This window comes from Apium graveolens, chromosome 2 (genome assembly GCF_009905375.1).
Source record: "Apium graveolens cultivar Ventura chromosome 2, ASM990537v1, whole genome shotgun sequence".
NCBI classification, from domain to species: domain Eukaryota; kingdom Viridiplantae; phylum Streptophyta; class Magnoliopsida; order Apiales; family Apiaceae; genus Apium; species Apium graveolens.
This window is the reverse complement of record NC_133648.1, coordinates 294,054,086-294,075,539: the sequence shown is the minus strand read 5'-3', so window position 1 is coordinate 294,075,539 and position 21,454 is coordinate 294,054,086. Positions and strand designations below refer to the sequence as shown.

At 32.4% G+C, this 21,454-nt stretch overlaps 1 protein-coding gene across 2 annotated transcripts; it reads left to right on the top strand.

Annotated features, from left to right (window-relative positions):
• The first annotated feature begins 11,564 nt into the window (after window positions 1-11,564).
• On the top strand, window positions 11,565-21,359 carry LOC141708607 (putative GTP diphosphokinase RSH1, chloroplastic). 2 transcript variants are annotated; one of them, XM_074512314.1, is made up of 25 exons: window positions 11,565-11,929; window positions 12,029-12,198; window positions 12,339-12,398; window positions 12,917-13,096; window positions 14,228-14,293; window positions 14,467-14,559; window positions 14,675-14,806; window positions 15,231-15,332; window positions 15,409-15,486; window positions 15,606-15,677; window positions 16,564-16,671; window positions 16,858-16,955; window positions 17,843-17,903; window positions 17,996-18,058; window positions 18,198-18,254; window positions 18,360-18,461; window positions 18,589-18,747; window positions 18,847-18,978; window positions 19,069-19,155; window positions 19,232-19,303; window positions 19,931-20,017; window positions 20,095-20,551; window positions 20,707-20,768; window positions 20,858-20,926; window positions 20,997-21,359. In XM_074512314.1, exons 1-25 carry the CDS (start codon window positions 11,917-11,919, stop codon window positions 21,099-21,101), a joined length of 2,685 nt encoding a protein of 894 aa, XP_074368415.1. In that variant the 5' UTR covers window positions 11,565-11,916; the 3' UTR covers window positions 21,102-21,359. The 2 variants fall into 2 exon arrangements, with proteins under 2 accessions (XP_074368415.1, XP_074368416.1); XM_074512315.1 differs by lacking the exon at window positions 12,339-12,398 and having other exon boundaries at window positions 11,567-11,929.
• Window positions 21,360-21,454: the final 95 nt, after the last annotated feature.

Sequence of the window (21,454 nt, the reverse complement as noted above, 5' to 3'; positions counted from 1 at the left end):
CTCCTGATAAATATCTTCTGATAACTTAAGTTCTGATAACTTAAGTTCTGATATCTTAAGTTTTGTCTTCAGTATAAGTGCTGATTTCCAGTTAAGTACTGATTTGTCCTGTTAGTTAAGATCTGAAAACTAAACACAAATTATATTACACATGATATTATCAAATATATCTAACACTGTATCCAAATGATGATCGGACCGGGACCCGACCGGAATGTCGAAGCCCAAAAAACCGTGTTTTTATTTTTATAAAATCAAAGATATGTCGAATATTCAATGTCTTTGAATTTTTGGAATATTTATAATTTTTGGGGAATTTTAACATAAATTTTATATATATTTAATTAAAAATTATTCCCTGGTTAATTATTAATTTTGGGCTAAATATCTATATTAAATGATTTAGTTAGGCCCCAAATAATTTTAGGGGTATTGTTTTCGTTATTATATATAATTTTCAGATTTATTAAAATTTAGAAAACTCGGATATTTATTTTTATTTTTCAGAAAAATTAAAAAATCCTCTAAAATTGTTTTTGGTTGTTCTTGAGTTTTGTGAGAATCAGAGCTTAATTTGAAAGTGATAGGGAGCACTAAATTCATCGTATGAGTAACCAAAACGCTCAGATTTATATGTTCTATCTGTTTATACCATCAAATCTTCCCCACGATTGTTAAATTTCAGTTTCAAAATTTAGAATTTATGTCAAAATTAGGGCTCTGTGGTTGAAGCATTTTTGGCTTGTTTTGTTGATTTGTATAGCTTTACCATGTTATTTATAATCGATTGACATGTATAATTATGTGATTCTATTTCTAGATTAATGGGTCGAGTTCTTGGATTTGTATCGATTTTATTTTTCTTTTTCAGATTTACATGCTAATTGTTTTGGGGTTATAATAATATGAAAAGATTGGATACGTTGTCAGCTTTAATTTCACGTATAAATTGTTCAGCTTTGTTCATTATTTGTTGGAATTGATTGTTCATCGGATTGTTGAGCTCTGTCGCCGGGTTTAATGGCAATTTTGGCCAAACAATATGAATTTCAACTTGTTTGGGATAGATACCGTAGTGTGTAAGTTCCTGGAGTGTTGTGGTGTTGGTTGGGACTAGAAAATGAATGAATTCAAGTCGTTTGGCTGCAAAATTGAGCTCGCCGGAGTTGTCAAAGGCCGCCGGATTCTGGGTTTCGACCGACGGTTCTTGGCGATCCGATTGACCTGGTCCCAACCCGTTTTGCTACTAGTTATGACCCGTTTCTTATTCATATTTAAAAAATAAATCAAAAAATCTTTTTAAATTCAAAAAATTTATTTGTTTATTTAAAATTAATTTAGTTAATTATTTCTAAATAATTGAATGAATTATTTTAATTCCAGAAAATTATATTCTTTAATAATTCCCAAAAATCATAAATTGTTTAATTTATTATAATTTATTTTGATTAATTATTTATAATTTAATTTATTGATTAATTCATTAAAATCATTTTATTTTATTTTTTAAATAGTTAAATGAAATATAATAAATTATAATTAAATCAAATCAAATAAGGTTTTGAAATTATTTTGAGCTTTTAAAAATATATAATGGTATTGAATAATCAATTAATATTATTATAATTAAATTATTCTTATTTTATTTGTAATAAAAAGACCATTTGTCCGATTAATACGAAACGAACACGTCTAGACTCAGAAAAATATTGTGTTTCTATTAAAAATAATTTCGAGACCTAAGTTCTTTTGTATGAAAAGGTCGATTGTTTTGTAAACTTTTCTGAGTCACGTATTTATTGAAAAATCGTATTTTCGACTTGATTTCAGTTTTAAACATACCGAGTTGCATGTTATGATGATCTGAATTATTTGTTGCATGAATTATCTGATTACATGTTATGTGAACTATGTGCCTGCATGGTGTGTGAATTGCATGTGTAATTTTTTTTCTTTTTGTATTGGCTATCATATGGATAGACAACAGAGTTTTTGACGAGTAGTTCGTCAAGTAATTATCGCGTAGACAATTAAAGTGATATCTTTTAATTATAGATATGGATCGTACGAGTCGATCAGAATCATATGTTGGATAAAGAATGAAATGGATTAGTACTATGTATCAGGCTTGCATCCATCACGGAAGCAACAAATTAAAAGATTAGTGAAATAAAAGACGGTTATATCTTGAGATAGAATGAAAAAATAGTTGTGTTATCGTGAGTGTGCTTAACTGCTAAAAATTAAAGGCAAGTTTTTCTATACTATTCTATTTCCAGAATAGTTCAATGTTTAACATATCAAACTGCTTAGTTATGATTATGCAAGTATGAATCATCTATTCTAATTTCAGAATAGTTAAATATTTTACATATCAAATATTAAAGTCTGATTATGCAAGTACTTCTTTCACTATTCTATGTTCAGAATAGTTAGAAGTTTTTACACATCCAGATGCTGAGTTTTAAATTAAACAAGTGTTCCCTATTTTAAATTCAGAATAGATAAATGATTTATGCTTTGAAAAGAATATAGTAATTTTGAGATTATTACTGACTATTTGAAATTGGGGAACTGAATTATTAAGGACGTCGATTTATTCGGCTCCTTTCTTAAAAAATTTAAAATTGAATGAGTGCATAAGAGGAAGTGACGGTGGTCCAGTGTGAGCTATGTATTATATTTAATTATAATACCTTGTTAGGACAATGTGTGCCCCTTTGTTTGGTTGGATATGCTTCGGCATACTGGTGTTGCTCCGCGACTGATCGCCAGCGGCAACATACCGTCAATATTGATTCCAGTCTAAATTGTTATATTATTGTTTCTAAAATATTGTTGATAATCATGAGATAAATGATTTATCAAGTGTTTCTGTTTTGGATAAACTGTGAGATAGAGTTATGATTGATGTTGATATTTAATTTGCTATTAATATCAAAAAGTGGTATTGATATCTATGATTGATGTTGACTTCAATATGGGATGTTGCGAGCATCTAAGATTAGTATTGATATCTAAGTTGACGTTGACATCAAAATGAGTATTGATATCAAGATTGGGATTTTGAATAGAGTTGATATAAAGTTTATGATTCAGTTCATAATTACTGTTTGATATTGTTATTTATGATATTCCCGTAAACATTGTTTTACAAATTCGGATATTTAATGAGATTCAAATTATTGCTGAAGTATTTTTCTCAAACATATCAAAATGGTTTTGAATATGGTTGAGGAAACAATAATTGGATTCCTAACTTAATTTCTGCTTCGGCAATCACATTTATAAATGTTCTTTTATATTGCAGATGTTAGTTTTCTATCAAAAGACCATAAATATGTTATACTGAACTTGTTGGGCATTTCTTTCACTCATACTTGCATGTTTTAAATATTACCTCCAGTGAGAAGTAACTTGTGTTGTTTAGCTGCGTAGTTCAAGAAAAGTAAAGAAATAAGCTTTTGGAAGATGACTGGTCCATGGTTGCAGAACTAGAGTAAGTTCTACTATGTAGAGTTGTTTTCAAATGTATGTTAGTTGTGTTATTGTATAATTTGATCTAGAATACTTCTTTTCAAAGTTAAACTAGCGGGTTAAGTTTTGAGATTTGGAATTGTTGAAAGTACTTTTAAAAGAAAGTGAAAAATATTTGTGGAATTTGGAATTCTTGTTTCTAGAACTGTAACCTAAAAGATCTTGGATTATTTGGGGTTATATATGCTATATTTTAACTTCTGGTAATTCTTTATCATTAAACTGGTTATTTTGGATTGAAGTTTCATCGTGACGACAAAATCCTTTGACCCCAGATTTAGGGGCGTTATATTTCTCCTCATCCTGCGGAGCTACAAGAATTTGGTGAAAACATGAATAACCATCAAGACAACAGTAGTAAGCCATACATGCTAGCCTTTCAAGTATTTGATCAATTAATGGGAGATGAAAATGATCTTTTCTAGTTTAAATATTCAATTTTCTATAATCAACACAAACACGCCACTCATTTTAAACTCGGGTGGGCACCATTTCACCATTCGAATTTTCAACAACTGTAATACCTATTTTCTTTGGTACCACTTGTGTTGGTCTTACCCACTTACTATCTAAAATGGGATAGATTATACCCGCATCCAACAGTTTCTGGATTTCTTTCTTTACCACTTCCATCATAGGTGGGTTCAATCGACGTTGTACTTCGATTGTAGGTTTTGAGTCTTTCTCCAACAAGATTTTATGCATGCACGTGGAGGGACTAATTCCTTTAATATCAGCTATGATCCATCCCATGGCCCCTTTGTGATCTTTAAGCACTCGAATCAGCTTTTCTTCTTGTGTGGGATCTAGTTTATTCGAGATGATCACTAGAAGTATTTAATTTTCTCCCAAAAATGTGTATTTCGAATGTTTTGGAAGTTTCTTTAATTCCAATTTCGATGCCTGCACAATGGAAGGAAGAAGTTCAGTATCAGATCTAGACAAATTAATGTAAGCCATATTATGTTCAATAAAACACTGAAAGTTGAGTTCAGAAATTTTGTCTTTTAATTCAGTGTTAAGATCAAATCCTTTATGTTGTTCCTTGCAAATGTTTGTTTTTTAGAGCAACTTGCAGTACATCACCATTATTGAGCTCAAAAGTTTTTTGCACTAAAGGGTCAATAATATCTATACCAAAAATAGAATGATCATCACTAGGATATTTTATGGCATCATTAATTTTAAATTTTATAATTTCACCATCAAATTACATATTAAGTGTTCCATCATAAACATCTATTTACTCCTAAATGTTTTAAGAAATGGTCGTCCCGATAAGATAGGGGCAGAAGTAAGAAAATCATCTTTTCCCATGTCAACAACATCAAAAATCTCCCGGAAAGATTAAATTATCGACTTTTACTAATATATCTTCTAAAACCCTTCAGGCTATGCATTAGATTGGTCAGCAAGTTCCAATATCATCGTCGTTTCTTTCAATTTACCAACATTTAACATTTCAAAAAAAGAAAGAGGCATGACATTTATAGAAGCACCTAAATCCAACATCGTTTTACCAATTTGAACATCACCAATCTTACATGGGATAGTAAACATACCAGGATTCCTGCATTTGGGAGGTAATTTTTTTGTATCACAGCTGATACATTCTCACTCATATGAACCTTCTCATTACCATAAAGCTTTTTCTTAGATGAGCATAATTCTTTCAGGAATTTTGCATAATGGGGTACCTGTTTAATGGCATCAAGAAGTGGGATATTTACCTCAACTTTTCTGAATGTCTCAAGAATCTCCTTTTCATGTTCCTCTTTTTTAGACTTTGCAAATCTGCTAGGAAATGGAGGAGGTATCACAACTGGCTCAGTTTTTCCCTTTTCTGCTCTTTTTCTATGGCATCTTGTGACACAATTTATTTCTCTTGCTCTTTTTCATGTTTAGATATTGGTTTCTCAGTTCTTTTCCATTCCTCAAAGTGATTGCACTAGCATTCTATTTAGGATATGGAATTCTTTGTGATTGCAATCTACTTGAGCTATGAGATTCCAGTTTACTCAAGGATGTGGCCAATTGTCTCACTTAATATTCCAAATTTTGAATGCTTGATTTTGTATATTGTTGGAACTGTTGGGTACTAGTTGCAAGAGATTTCACAATATCTTCAATAAACATGCATGGTTTAGCAGGTGCTTGCGCAGTTAGCAAGGTCGGAGCTCTATGCTGATATTGTGACTGAATTTTGACGTGGACCATAATTGAAATTGGGATGATCCCTTCAACCTCGATTATAGTTATTTCCATAATTTCAAATTTCCTTTGAGGTGGACTTGTAAATCCTTCCACTGTATTTGTTTGCTCAAATTATTCTTTATACAATGTAGGACACATCAACATGATGTCGCAACATGGCACAAATGCCACATGCTTTCACTTGTTGTACATGACCCTGAACTATATTCTCCATGAGAGATGTAACCTTGTCCAACCTTTGATCAATACAAGAAATTTTTACCTCATTCTTTTGCTTTTGAGGACAACCCATTCTGGTGCCGAATCGTTGAAAATTGGTAGCTATGTCTGAAATTAACTTCTTTTCTTGAGCGGGTGTTTTCTTTGCTAACACACCCCCACTTGAAGAATCTATCAGATTTCTATCCAGAGGTAACAATCCGTCATAGAAGTACTAAATGAGTAGTTGTTCTGAAATATGATGTTGAGGACAACTAGCAATAATTTGTTTGAACCTCACTCAATACCCGTACAAAGTTTCTCCACTAAATTGTCGTATACCTATGATAACTTTCCTGATATTGATAGCACGTGAGGTGAGGAAGAATTAATCAAGCGACAACTTAATCAATTCATTCCATATTTTTATAGAACCAGAAGGCAGGTAGAATAGCCAATCATTGCTTTGTCGGCCAATAAAAAAGGGAAGGCTCGTAATTTAATTTGTTTCTCCGTGATACCTTGTGGTTTCATACTTGAGCACACCACATGAAATTTTTCTTGAGATGTTTGTAAGGGTCATCACCTGAAAGACCACGAAAAGTAGGAAGTAAGTGTATAAGACCATATTTTAACTCAAAACTTACATTAATATCAGGATATTGAATGCAAAATGGTTGTTGATTCAATTCTGGAGCTCCCAAGTCCTCAAGAGTCTGATTGTCTTGTGCAGAGTTAGCCCATTATTTCTTCTTGTGATTCACTTTATGTACTAGAGTCAACAGATGAATTGGTAATATCAAGTTCTTGCTTTAATCAGGAGATAAAGTTGATTTTTCTCTTTTCTTACGGGGCTCAGTTTCTTTTCTCAATCTATGAGCTGTCTTCTCAATTTGAGGATCGTATTGGAGTTCACCTGTACGAGAAGATCTAGAAATATAAAGTTAAAGAAAATAAGGATACAAAAAAATTGAAATAAATCAATAGACACCAATCCCCGAAAGCAGCACCAAAATTTGATGGGTGTCGAAATCACCAAAAATAATTTCTACTCAAAATAACCGTGTATAGTAGTGAGCTGGATCGAACCTAAGAGATTGGTAATAATTACTTATATAAAACTAAAATGGGGGGGGGGTTTGAATTCTTATTAAACTAATAAGAACAAGAATAAATAACTAAAAAGTGTTGAGAGTAAGAATGTAGAACAATCCGGCCAAAGGAATTAACTCGGTAATGATTCAACAATTGATCATTGATGCAAGGAACACTTCACACTTTCTCAAATAAACTAGTTATGGTTGTTGGTATGACCTAACTTCATATCTTTATTTTGTTTCTTAATAACCAAGGTATGACCTAATGGTTATTTCTCTTATTAGTAAACAACCTCATATGCGATCATAAGATTTAATTCACCAACAACATTAAGAGTTAGAAAGACGACCAATTCTAGCAAACAAACATATACGATGAATTAATTTAGACTAGATAATATATACTCCCAAAACAACAATAAATTACTTGTACATAACCAACGTTACTAGTTACTTCTTATATTAGAATTAGTTAAACAATTACGGATTTGATAATTCTAAATAGTTGTATACTATTATGAACAATCAAAGAACGTGCACTTTACTCAATCATTCACAATAATAATGACATGAAATATGGAGAATATATAAAATACCCAAGAAATATGAAACGATTAAACTTAAATTAGACCTCACAATTGTTGCATCAAAACCTTGAATTTTTCTTGACTAGATCTTAGAGAATTAGCCACACATGGCTTTGAAAATGATATGCTCTTGATATGAAAACCTAGATGATCCCAAAAGTAGCGTGTGTTTTTTCTAATCTGGTTCCTGACAAATATATCTATAATACAAGTGAAATAAGAGTTATTTTATGGTAGTTGGACTCTTCCAATTGTTGACAAGCTGTAAGGTGTGCATACACCTTATAAATATGTTAGCCTTGAAAATATCCACTAAGATAAGTCGTGCCCACTCCTTATAAATATGTTAGCCTTGAAAATATCCACCGAGATAAGACATGCCCACGTCTTATAAATATGTTAACCTTGAAAATGCATGAACTCCAAAATCATCAAAAACATGGATCCTTTCTCAATTTTCTTGAATCCTCCATCCTATACCACAAAATATCAGACATAATCAATTCAAGCACTATAATCTACCAAAATGTAGAGGACTCAATATAAACATTTTTGCATTTATCAATAAATGCTCACAGATTATAAATTTACCATCTTATATTATTTATATAAGATTAAATTAGACTTTAGGTATTAAATTATATTTTAAAAAAAACTATATGTAATATGTTTACATAGTTATTATTATTTATATAGTTAATTTTGAAAAAAATGATGTAAAATATAAGGTCAAGCATAACATATATTCACTTAATTATTTGCTAAATATTTGTTTAAAAATTAATATATATCTTAGAGTGTTTAAAAATTAATATCGTGTTACAAAATTATGAAACCATTTTATTAAACTATGAGAAAGTATGGAATGTAAAGTTGTATGACATCAATTTAATTTCATCCCCCGAAGGTTGACAGTCAGGATAATTTATTCACATTCCTATAGAAATCACATGATATTGTTCCTCGTAAAGTTATATATATAATTCTATAAGATATAATAATGTCACAGATGTATGTGAGCGTAATTCAAGATATGTACTTCAGAATAAGGACGTATATTGAGACTCCAACAAAAAACACTAAATATTTTTTGAAACGGACAAAATATTATTATGGTGGACCTAAGTCCATTTCTTTACGATTATACTAGATAATGCATGTAATTTATCGAGATATTCAAAATGGTGTATACTTTTGTTAATCTATCAATTATATGGATTGAGAAAATGAAAAAAGATGTCATATATTACATCAAGGTGGTATGGTTGAAGTTAAACGCCCCCAAGGCCAAGGTGTATTAGTATTGTGTGATAAGAAAAAAAATATGTTATGAAATTGAGAATGATCAATTATATCAGGAGTTTTTTGAATGAATTAAAAATTAGGCGGATCAAATCAATCTTAGTTGATGAATTATAATATCGACAATGATATGACATCAACCTCAATATATATTTTAAAAACTAACATTTAGTTGTTAAAGTCAACTTAAATTACCGTTGTATTAATTTTACTTTATATGTAATATTAAGATAGTCTTTATTATATACACACTATCAATTACAAACTTGTACTTATTCGATTACATCTTATCATTCATTTGTTGAGTTAAATTAACAATGTTATGTAAATTGGTAATGTTTTACGTATAAATTAACGTATATATAGTTAATCAACTTATATTAACCATAGGCATAGTCTAAATCATTGTGTTTAACAAGCTCTTTGCACCATAGCATTTCCATATTTGTTGTGTGATTCGTCGATAGCCAGATCTGTTTCATCTTGGAATAGATATCCGGATGGTCCTTTTGAACTGCTCCAACAACTTTTCAAAAAAAGACACACATAGTCACACTTTATTTTAGCCGAGTACATATATGATGCAAATGCACAATAAATTTTAGCTCGTTTCGTATTGATTTTAAACTGTCTGGGATTGTTATTTGGAATCATCACTCCATTCTTCATTTTATTCCGAAACAATCCATGAATACCAATACCCTTCACGATATTGTTATCGTTTGTGGGTGGCATGTAGTGAAATGTGAGTACGGATGACAATTTATACCGAACCGAAGGATACCCGATCCATACCGATCCGATCGAGTTTTACCGAACCCGAATATTTCGGGTTTGGATTCGGGTTCGGGTTTGATTTTTAAACCCGAATCATTTTCGGGTCGGGTTTAGGTTTAAGGCATACCGTTCCGAACCAGACCCGAAAACTGAAACCCGTTCCGTTCCGACCCGAACACGATCCAAAATCTGTGTTAATATATAAATAATATTTTATATTTTATAAGTAGTAATATAATATAATATATTACTAATATTAGTACTAAAAAATTATACTTTTTATAAACTATCGCATTAAAGTCGTTGAAATATGTTTTTAGCAAGCATGTTCAATATAAGTATACTAAAGGTTAATATTGTTGCATTAATACACTAACAATTTTATTCGCAGAAATACGATCCAGTTTCTTCTCTGAACCCTCTAATTCAACCCCAAAAATTTCAATATCGTCATATTTATGAGCACTTTGCTCAAATTAGATCATAGTAATTTTTCACCAGAGTTTGTGCAAATTAAGGTGCAATTTGGTAGTGGTTCGGATTTTTCTGGGTTCGGGTTCGGGTTCGGGTTTGACAAAAATAATCGGGTTCGGGTTTGAATTTTGCAAAACCCGTTTCGATCGACCCAATTGTCATCCCTAAATGTGAGACGGAGATCGGAAACTACAAAAAATAGATTGTATATATGTTCTTTTTTAAAAGAAAATCAGTTATGCTCATTTAACCGAAGAGTATTTACGTTTTTCACTTTCATTCTCTTCAGGTTTGGCGAGAGATGAAACTGATTCGAAACGCCATTAATTTGTGAAACGCCATAGGTTTTTTCCTAATTATATATTATGTTAAATAAGTAGAGAGTACATACAATTACAAATTATACTCTGTAAAATTTGGGGGAATATGTTTTGGTAATTTAATTGAATAAAGTTTGAATACACAGACACATCACATCATCCATCCGAGTACACAAATACACACAATTCCACACATAACACAGTTTCACATATCACAATACTCACAAAATCCTATTCACACAAGCACATAATTATGTATATTTATGTATATACGGTTTGAACAAGACTTTTCTTTAGACTTTTTTATTTAGTTATTAAATACTAATTTATATTTTGTACATGGACATGTGATTTATTCCGATATTGACGGAAGAAATATCTTGATTATGAGAGAAAGTAATTTAGATACCGAAATAAATAATATTTTTTTTATATATTATATTAACGGGTCTCACTTATTAATTTTAGAGCCTAAAGATTGTTGTTTACCGTATCAAATCAGCAAACCAACCAAATATAACTCGATTAATTTTAATAATATAAATTGATTTTAAAAATAGTATGTATTCTTAAATATTATATAAAAAGTTGAATTTTTATCCCCGTATTTAGAGGCTGGACTTTTATCCGAATTTTTTGAATTGGGATTTTTCGGGTTTCGGATTGAATTAAAATTTTCAAATTTTGGTTTAGGTCATTTTTTTTTTTAAAAAGGTTCATCTTAAAAACGTGAGTTGGGCTGAGAGCCTTTTCCATATTTGGCTTTCCGGACTTTTTCCCGAAATTTATTGGATCGGATCTCGTATTCGACTTTTTGGGTACATCAACTGCGGCACCGTTATGTAATTGCGTACGTGTTAAGTTCTGGTTGGTCATGTAAAACACTAATTCTCTGAAGCGTCGCACATCTGATTTTCATTTTGTTTTGAATTTTTGGGATTAGCACATCGGATCTGAATATTCCAATTTATACCACCACCATCATAGAAAATGTACTAACAAATAAAATTATATCATCACCTGTATAATTTTGAGTGAAACAAATAAATATTTGATTTTTATGTGGTCTTCCCTAAATTATACATCTATCCTCTTCCCTCTATCTCTCTAAACACTCTTTCTCTCTCTAGATTATCTCTTCACCCTTCTCTCCAGCTTCCTTCGATTTTTGCCCTAATTTCTCACCCAATTTAATATACATACTCTCTCTCTTTCTCTTTCTCTCTCTCTCTCTCTATATATATGTATATAAAAATTTGCGTTTGAATATTTATGTGAGTGGAATTGATAATTAAGGTGATTCAATTCTTTCTAAGCTATATAAATATAGAATTTTGTGTGTATAATCCTAGTGTTTGATGTTAATTTTGATGAAATGAGAGCAAGTTGTTCCGATGCTTACAAGTAGAAATGGCAATGTCAGGTATATTTTTACTTTGTTTTAATCTACGTTTTTTCTATATATTTTTGTTTTAATTTCAGTGAATTTATATTTTTTTGATGTGGAAATTATGTGGTGCAGTTTCAGTTGAATGTGTGAATATATGTAAGTTTAGGAAAGGAGAGGGGAATGGAAAATATGATTGTAGTTTTACTTATTGTGCGTCGAAAGCTCCTCGGGCTTTAACTGGATTTCTTGCTACCACTGCACATTCTTCGGTTTCCCCCAGGGGAAGAAAATTCGGAATTAAGGTATTTTTCATGTTATGTCCGTGTTCTTTTGTTTTAGTTCATATTTCTAGCATCGCGTAGTTTAGAATTAAAAATGAGTGGTTTATGTAGTTTTTCTGTTTATCTGCTAAATTATAAAGTATAAAATTTTGAAATCGCAGCTTCGGCTAATAAAAAGTTTGCTGATGAATTTTGGATTACAAGTTGCGTCAGGTTCACAAGTTAGTAGAAAGTCTGCCCATACCCTTACTTTAATATTTCATACTGAATTTGTTTCCGTGGTTTGATCACTTAGCGGATAGCAAGTAGATAGTTGAACATCGCGTAACAGGGTGTACATTTTAAATTGGCATTTCATTTTTCTTGTTTTTTTATTACAAGGCCCTATAAATTAGATAAAATCTCAGAGGTACAGTGTCTTGGAAATCATTCATGAACTAGTTAGAATGATGATCTTGATTATCAAAACATTTGGGATCCTAAGTTTATCGATAATTGAGTTGTGTTTGCATTTGCATGAAAATAAGAACACTGCTTTCCAAAATAGTCTTGATTGAGACATTTTGTAGGATTACATTGAAGTTTAATCAGTGACTGCATACTATTATCTTGACCACGAGCACATTTACCGGCTTTATAAAACGCGTGCATTTCAATTTTGTATGGCTTATTCTTATACATGTGAAAGACGTTTCTAGGATCCTCACTAACAGTAGTTTTTCATTTATATTTGTGTCAGAAATGTGAGTCCAGTGACTTGGGAGGATGGCTGTCATCTGAAGCTTCATATTTTGTTTCTCAACAAGGTGTCTTAAAATCTAGTAGCAGTCATCATTCCAATGAAAAGTGGAAGACATGCTGTTCTACATCAGAATCATCACAAAGCTATAACCAAGTTTCTCCAGATAGTTTGTGGGAGGTATAGAGTAATATTGCCTGCAGTCCATCTTAACAACAATAACAAATTATATTAATTGATTAAAACCGACTAAGATTATTATTGTATAGTTAGTTCCTATGACATGGCATATGGGCATTTTGGAACATGTAAATGTTTGTAATTGCTCAGTTCTTCCTGCCTCTTCCATTCTAGTGTACTTTTTTTTTTTACCATGCAGTATGAATGTTATCTCCTAAGTTGTCAATTCAAATCTTTTAGTCGAGAACTCAAGATCGTGAGGAAAAAATAATGAGTTAACATATACACCTTTCAAGGATAAAGATAAATCAGTCTGACCATACTCCACAGCGAGTCTCTTTCTTTCCTCAAGTACAAGAAGTGAAAGAAGCTGTTTGCTCTATTTTCCCTTAGGTTGCAATTTAAAGTGATGTCATTGTCACAGGTTTTTTAATTTTGATAAACATCTTGGCTCTTATATTACCATGATAGCCAGAGGTCTTTGATACTTTGATTAAGAGGCTTTAAGTTGTTCTTGATTCTGGTATACACTGGTACTGGTTTTGTAGATGATACAATGATGACCCAACCTACTATTAAGCAGATTACTAGAATACTTATATACTTGTGCAAAACACACCATATTAAGCCAGTATGTAAATACTGGAATCTTCTGAAGTTGCTCTTTTGAAATATTTCCTTCTGAAATATATGCTATAATCTGTCATCTTCAGGGTGTGAAGGTGCAAGAAACTTTACAAGCAAATGTTTAAGTTATTCAAATTAATGTGAGCCCTCGACTATTTGCAAGGGCTTCAAGGCGAATATATATTTCGTATAAAAAATCAAAATAAGAAATTTTATACAGAATGAGAGTCGCAAAAAATTTCATAAGTATATATATATATGTCTGTATATATATATTTATATGTTATGCCTAAATATGCGGCAAAAGTAAGATGCTTAATACACTAGGATGGAGGAAGCAGTTCCTTGTAAAGATTAAATTTTTGTATGCAGCCAAAAACTAATTGCTAGATTTAATGTCGCCGACAAGATTTTGCTACACAGTAACACATGTATTGATGTTTTTTGTGATATGAAGTTGAATTGAAACAGGTAAATACTAACTTTTGTTTGCTGGTTGCCCAGGAGCTTATGCCTGCTATATCATATCTTCCACCAGAGGAATTGATATTAGTTCACAGTGCTTTAAATGTAAGCTTGTCATAGTTATCCAGCACCTTGCAATGACTCATATTCATTTTCTTATTATTGCTTCGTAGATTTTTTAATTACTTATAACTTGATGTAAGAGTATCTGATAGAAGAGATAAGAAAATATATATTGTAAGCAACACTCAACAAATTTTTCTTGTTTACGTTTACAGCTGGCTTTTGAAGCACATGATGGTCAAAAAAGACGCAGTGGGGAGCCCTTCATCATTCACCCGGTTGAAGTTGCACGGATACTAGGAGAACTAGTGAGTTTTGCTTAATGATGAATGCTGCACTTTATATGTGTTAGCATCTCAAGGATTATGAAATCTGCATTGCTTCAGATTTTTAAACCTTAACTCAGATTATGGTACCTTCCAGGAATTGGATTGGGAATCAATTGCAGCTGGTTTATTGCATGATACGGTTGAGGACACGAATGTTGTCACATTTGAAAGGATAGATAAGGAATTTGGTGAAACTGTTCGCCACATTGTTGAAGGAGAGACTAAGGTATTTGTCTTTATGTTACTCTGTGCCTTCTGTTATGACAAGGATGACCATGTCGGTTATTACAAAGCAGTGTTGCATTTGATATAGTCCAAAATTTTCTATAAAATGAGTTGTATCAATATGAATGATCGTGAGTGGTGAAGCCTAAATGTGAATGTCAGAAAATTAGTGGTTGAAATACGATTGAGTTTAAGGATAGTAAGAAATGTGTGATCTACATTCTTATGAGATGATAAATGACGGGGTAGTTGGACAATTTAAAAGGATTTTTCTCTTTTTAAAAAGTGTTCTGAATTAAAGAGTTATATAAATAAAACTAAAAATGTGGCAAGAGAAGGGATCAGATAAATTCTGCTGGATCATTTACTTTATGTGACATTGTTGCTGTATATCTGATGACACTATTTTTTATCTGGTAATTAAGGTATCTAAGCTGGGAAAACTCAAATGTAAGAATGACGGTGATTCAGTGCAAGATGTGAAAGCAGATGACCTGCGACAAATGTTTTTAGCTATGACTCAAGAGGTAATATATGCATATAATTGTGTACAGAATGTTCATGCCAGCAGCTACATGTGAATTTAACGTTACACTGTTTCAGGTTCGTGTCATTATTGTAAAATTGGCTGACAGATTACACAACATGCGGACTCTTTCACATATGCCACCACATAAGCAGGTTGTTTAAACTTTGACGTAGCATTCTAATATATTATCTTTTTTTTTTCAATTTCGTGCAAAATATTGTATACGACAATGTAATTTTGTTTGCTTTTTAACATCATATATTGTGTCCAGTCCAGTATTGCAATGGAGACTTTACAGGTCTTTGCACCTTTAGCAAAATTGCTGGGAATGCACCAGATCAAGGTAAGTTGTCTACTTCCATAATTTTATATCTTAGGAGCCTGGGATTTTGTGATATTTTCATACTATCAATCTATATATTGAAATTGTGTCGCACTCTCTTTGTATGGAGTTCTTATTTTGAAAGTTAATTATTTTTGAAGAGCAGAAGTTGATGAGGAACAGAAGTGGAAAAGATTTATTTATGTTTTTAAACAGTTTATATGTATTTAGTTAAAAAAGAATTAAAATAATTTGTTTCTATGTTTTATATGTGGTGCTAGTAGCTAGTAGTTTATTTTTATGTAGGGTTTTTTAAATAAGCCCAAGTGTTAACTGGCCTTAGTCCATCAGGTGTTAATACTAGGGTTTTGTACTCCAATTTAAGTCATGCAATCTCCCACGTGATGGAGCTTGATTATACACTTTTTCTTGGGAATAATATCGACTAATTATTCTTGGTATATCATATAATTCATTGCTTATTCCTGAAGTAACCTAGATGCGTACCATAGAAGATGATGCCACTGTTTGTATAATAATTTGTGTAAGTTTTAAATGTGGTTGAAATATATGTTTGTAGCATCTTGACATTTAGGTAAAAAAGGCAGAGTGTGTTTATTGATGTAACGGAATTTGTGTCTGTAAATACACTTAGATTCTCCAGTGACATGAGATGCTAGGTAATAAGAATATATACATCGCAAAAACTGTATATTGTGCATATTCAATTCGTAAATAATTAGTATCCTTCCAACAAGCAGCCAGTCACCTGAAACAAAATTACTTTGTGTTCATAATTTCAAATGAGCTTCTTCTGAATTGGTTACCATCTGCTCCGCCTGTACTTTTCAGATGATTATGATTATTTTTATAATCTGATAATTGTATTAACCATTGTTTTATTCAGTCTGAACTTGAAAACCTGTCCTTTATGTACACAAATGCTCAAGACTATGCTAAGATCAAGAGAAGAGCTGCTGAACTACTCAAAGAACATGAGAAGGAACTCATAGAGGTACATACACTCTGTTTATCCTTCTGGTTTCCACATTGGTATGAAGTCAAGTTGTCACATTTTTAAATATTTTGTCATTGTAAACTGACTATGTGCCGTAAACAAAATCATCATTTCTTGAGAAAGAATGTACAAGTATGTAATAACGTCAGTCAGCTGCTAATTAGACTCTTCTCTTTGTATTAGGCAAATAAAATTTTGATTAAGAAGATCGAGGATGATCAATTCTTAGACATGATGACAATTAAAACTGAAGTTCGGTCTGCCTGTAAGGAGCCATACAGGTAATCAGGGACTGCTTTATTTCCCTTTAATATTTTAGTTCTATTACCTTCCGAGCTGTTGTATTTTGCCCCAGCTCATGCATTTTGTATGTGTTAGATTTTAGAGGTTTTAGCTGCACTAGACCATACTTGTCTATGGACTCAGGTAGTTGCTATTAATGATTTTACTAAATTCTCAGCATACAAAGTAGTCATCGGTAGCAGTGATATGCCTGTTTTAAATTTAGTGGTGGACAATGTCAATCTGTAACGACTCAGTTTGTTCTTCTTTTTAAAAAGACTAAATGCAATATCATGGAAAACTTTATTATCAAGTGTTGTCGATAAATCCAGAACATAAGACTCTATATTGTTGTTGACTTCCTTTGATTTTTGTATATTGGTTTCTAAAATATTGTTTGTCATGTGCAGCACATTAACGCATTCGTGTAATATGTTTGAATGACTTTTATAAGAATTCTAACTTATGAAGAAGTTTTTTAACCTTGCAAACTAAGATAACGCGTTAAAGGTTGTTAACATAGGATTAATATTACGTTTTGCATTCGTCAAGTTCGTTCAAGACACATTTTTATTTGGGCTTGACACATTTTTATTTGGGCGTATGTCTCATATCAATCATCATTTTATTAAAATTGAGACATGTTCTTGTGTAGGGCATAAATATGAGCACACCTGTTATCAACCTAGTATTGATTGTCGCAGTATTTCGAACTCCAGAAATATAACTATGCAAAAATGTATTATGTGTTGTGTGCTCTTTCAAGTGTGAGTAGAATATATTCATATATTATCTATTGCCTTCTCTAGAGTGCAATATATCTATTTCTAAGGTTTTTAGGAAGATTCCTTAAGCATCAAGAACTCTTTACTTTGAATTATTGCAGTATCTATAAAGCTGTACTCAAATCTAAAGGTTCCATTTATGAGGTTAATCAGATAGCACAGGTTAGTTGTAATATACCTGAGTTCTATGGCTGTTTTTAGAAATTTGGTATGATTCCTTTCACTTATGATATGTATCATATTTTAATAACCAGCTTCGGATCATTATAAAGCCAAAGCCATGCATAGGTGTTGGGCCTTTGTGTAGTGCGCATCAGGTAAATCATAGCCCAGGTCCAAACTTGTTCCTTACCTGTAGTTCATTGGAAAAGGAAACCAAGTTAATGTAAGCTTGTTCGTATTTTATTCCGTGTCTTAAAGTTCTCAGTTCTCACATCATCATTTTTCGTTTTCCAGATTTGTTATCATGTCCTTGGTCTGGTACATGGAATCTGGACCCCAATACCTCGAGCTGTGGGTATCTCGCTCCTAGCACCTTTCGTACTTGTATTTATAGCGACATTCTCTTCATACTGCTTTTATAAATTAATAGGGAATTTAGTTAAACTTTTGTAACAGATGAAAGACTACATTGCAACCCCAAAACCGAATGGTTATCAAAGTCTTCATACGATTGTAATTCCATTTTTGTATGAGAGCATGTTTCGGCTAGAGGTTCAGGTACCGTCTATTCCCTCAGGTCGTGAGAAATGGATTGCTTGGTTTAAATTTACTCGTTTTAGTTTTCCATGCATCTTTGGACATATTTACGAGTTTATTTCTATGTTGGTTGATATGTGGTTGGTAGATAAGGACTGAAGAAATGGATTTGATAGCAGAGAGGGGAATTGCTGCCCATTACAGTGGAAAAGTATTTGTTAATGGCTTAGTAAAACATACTATTCCAAATTGTAGAAGTTTAAGAAGTAAAACAGTTAGTCTCAACAACGCAAGTGTTGCTCTCAGGGTATAATATATAAATGCTTGGTATTTTATGTTTATCTTATTCAAAAGATTTCCTGTCATCTAGAGCTTTACATAATCATCTCCTTTTTTCTCCTTCCAGATTGGTTGGCTCAACGCAATCAGAGAATGGCAAGAAGAGTTTGTAGGAAACATGAGCTCGAGGGAGTTTGTAGACACCATTACCAGAGACCTTTTAGGTAGCCGTGTCTTTGTATTTACACCGAGAGGAGAGGTAAAAAGACTAATATTGTTTAACATGTAGGGAATTTTTTTCTTTGACCCTTGGCTTGCGACCAACTGATCTGTTTTGTTTAATTTACAGATTAAAAATCTCCCCAAGGGAGCAACTGTCATTGACTATGCATACATGATACACACTGAAATTGGTAACAAAATGGTGGCGGCAAAGGTATTATTCCTTTATACGGGAAAGGGTTTTATCGTTGACTAATAGAGTATCATTACAAGTCTTTGTCCTTTTTCAGGTGAACGGTAATCTTGTTTCTCCTTCACATGCACTTGTAAATGCTGAGGTGGTGGAAGTAATAACTTATAATGTGAGTTTCTTCTGCCATCCTTTTTTTCATAAATCAAAAAAAATCTTCCTGTCCTGTTTCCATGGTAACTGATAACAGGTCTTGGTCCCCAAACGGGTAGGGTTTTGTGTATCCTTATGTCTTCATGTGTTGTCTATATTATAATATTATAACTATTCTAAAGACCAGAAGGACTTTTTTACTTTCATGTAAATCTGACTCATGGTTGAGTTTACCCTTAAGGGCTGGAAACCGCGCTAGATGAGTTATGACAACACCTCAACGCAAACAAAAAGTAAACATTGAAGTGCTGCCTATTTATTTTATGGAAGCAAATTATCAACCTTAAATCAATAAAGTGAGAAAGTAATGTGATAAAAACAAAGTATCTCTAATCCATTCTTTCATTTGGAAAGCCTTGTTTAGAAAAAAAATTAAATGAAACTACATGATGTTTAAAACTCAAGGGATAGCTCATTTCGTTCGAATGTTTGTGGTTGTAAACAGCTTGCTGAATAAATGTTTTAGTTATTCTGATCTCTCATTATGGCTTGGTGAAAGCATGTCTCAATAGTGGGATGGCACCTTATATCAGGCATATTCTTTAATAGCAAAGTCTTTGTATAGCTAACAAGCTGCTTTTTACAGGCGCTCTCTAGCAAATCTGCTTTCCAGAGGCATAAGCAGTGGCTAAAGCATGCAAAAACACGTAGTGCAAGACACAAGATAATGAAAGTAAGGTTGTCAATAGATTTTGAATATAGATAAATTTGTACCCTGCCTCTGTACTAATATAAGTTGTTTCAATTTAGTTTTTAAAAGAGCAGGCTGCTTTATCTGCATCCGAGTTAACAGCAGACTCCGTAAGCGAATTTGTTGCTGATTCTGAAGAGGAGGATTGTGTAGAAGAAGTTTCAGACTATTCCAAAGGGAGTAAATTTACATGGGAAAAAATTTTAAGGAATGTGATGAAATTTTCCTCTTCAAAATTAAGTGAGGAAGACGTTTTTAAAATTGAAAATGGCAATGTCAAAGTTCCCAAGTTGAATGGAAACCATAGCAAACATATGCAGCATGTGAGTCTAAAGGCCAAAGGAGAGTTGTTATCACAAGGAAATGGTGTCGCTGAAATGATACTTGCTAATATTCCGATGTATAAGGAAGTACTGCCTGGTTTGGAAAACTGGCGAGCTTCCAAAGTTGCATCCTGGGACAAACTTGAAGGGCACTCTGTCCAGTGGTTCTGTGTGGTGTGTATAGATCGAAGAGGTAAGTTCATGCTCTGGCTTGTAAGTGGTTTTAGGAAGTTCTGATATTATGCCAAACATGTTTTAATACCCTGATAAATTGCATTGAGATAGATACAGACCGTGATGCTCTACAAATTTTTAATTTTCTCTGGTTTTTTTAATTCGATTTTCCAGGCATGATGGCGGACATTACAGTTTTGTTGGCTGATATTGGCATCACAATATGCTCTTGTGTGGTGAGTAACATTACTAGGAAGTACCACGAATCATTTTTGATTTTCTTTTGAAGTTTCTGAAGTTTAATAATTCCTTTTGGAGTTTTCAGGCCGAGGTTGACAGGGGAAGAGGAATGTCTGTCATTTTATTTCAGATTGAAGCAAACCTGGACAGTCTGGTAAGCATAGCATACTGCATGTATAACGTGATGTATATTATTATTGCCTTTGACATATATCACTATGCAGGTAAGCCTTTGTTCAAAAGTAGACTTAATTCTTGGTGTCGTGGGATGGTCAACGGGTTGTAGCTGGCCCGGCACAACAGAAAATCAACAGATTCGAGAATGTTAATAAATTGTTAGATCTTCACCATGCTAGCATATGCTTGGTATGCAGTTTTGTCCTCTGAAAATGAGATTAATTTTTTTTTTGAGTTGCATAGTTGTTTTGTATAGGTCGAAAACAACGAAATAAATATTAAGGCAATGATCAAAGGTGGGGTGGGAGGAATGTATATATTGAGAGGAGTGATAGTATGGAGTATACATGTACAGGTAAGATACCTGCAAGTTTTAGTATAACATACACAGGTGTTAAAGATCTTTTACACGTGACTTGTGTTGGTCATGTTTCTTTATCAGCCCGATTATCCTGGCAGATGTCCTAAATGCCGAATGTGTTCAATTGGTGAGGACATTAATCGG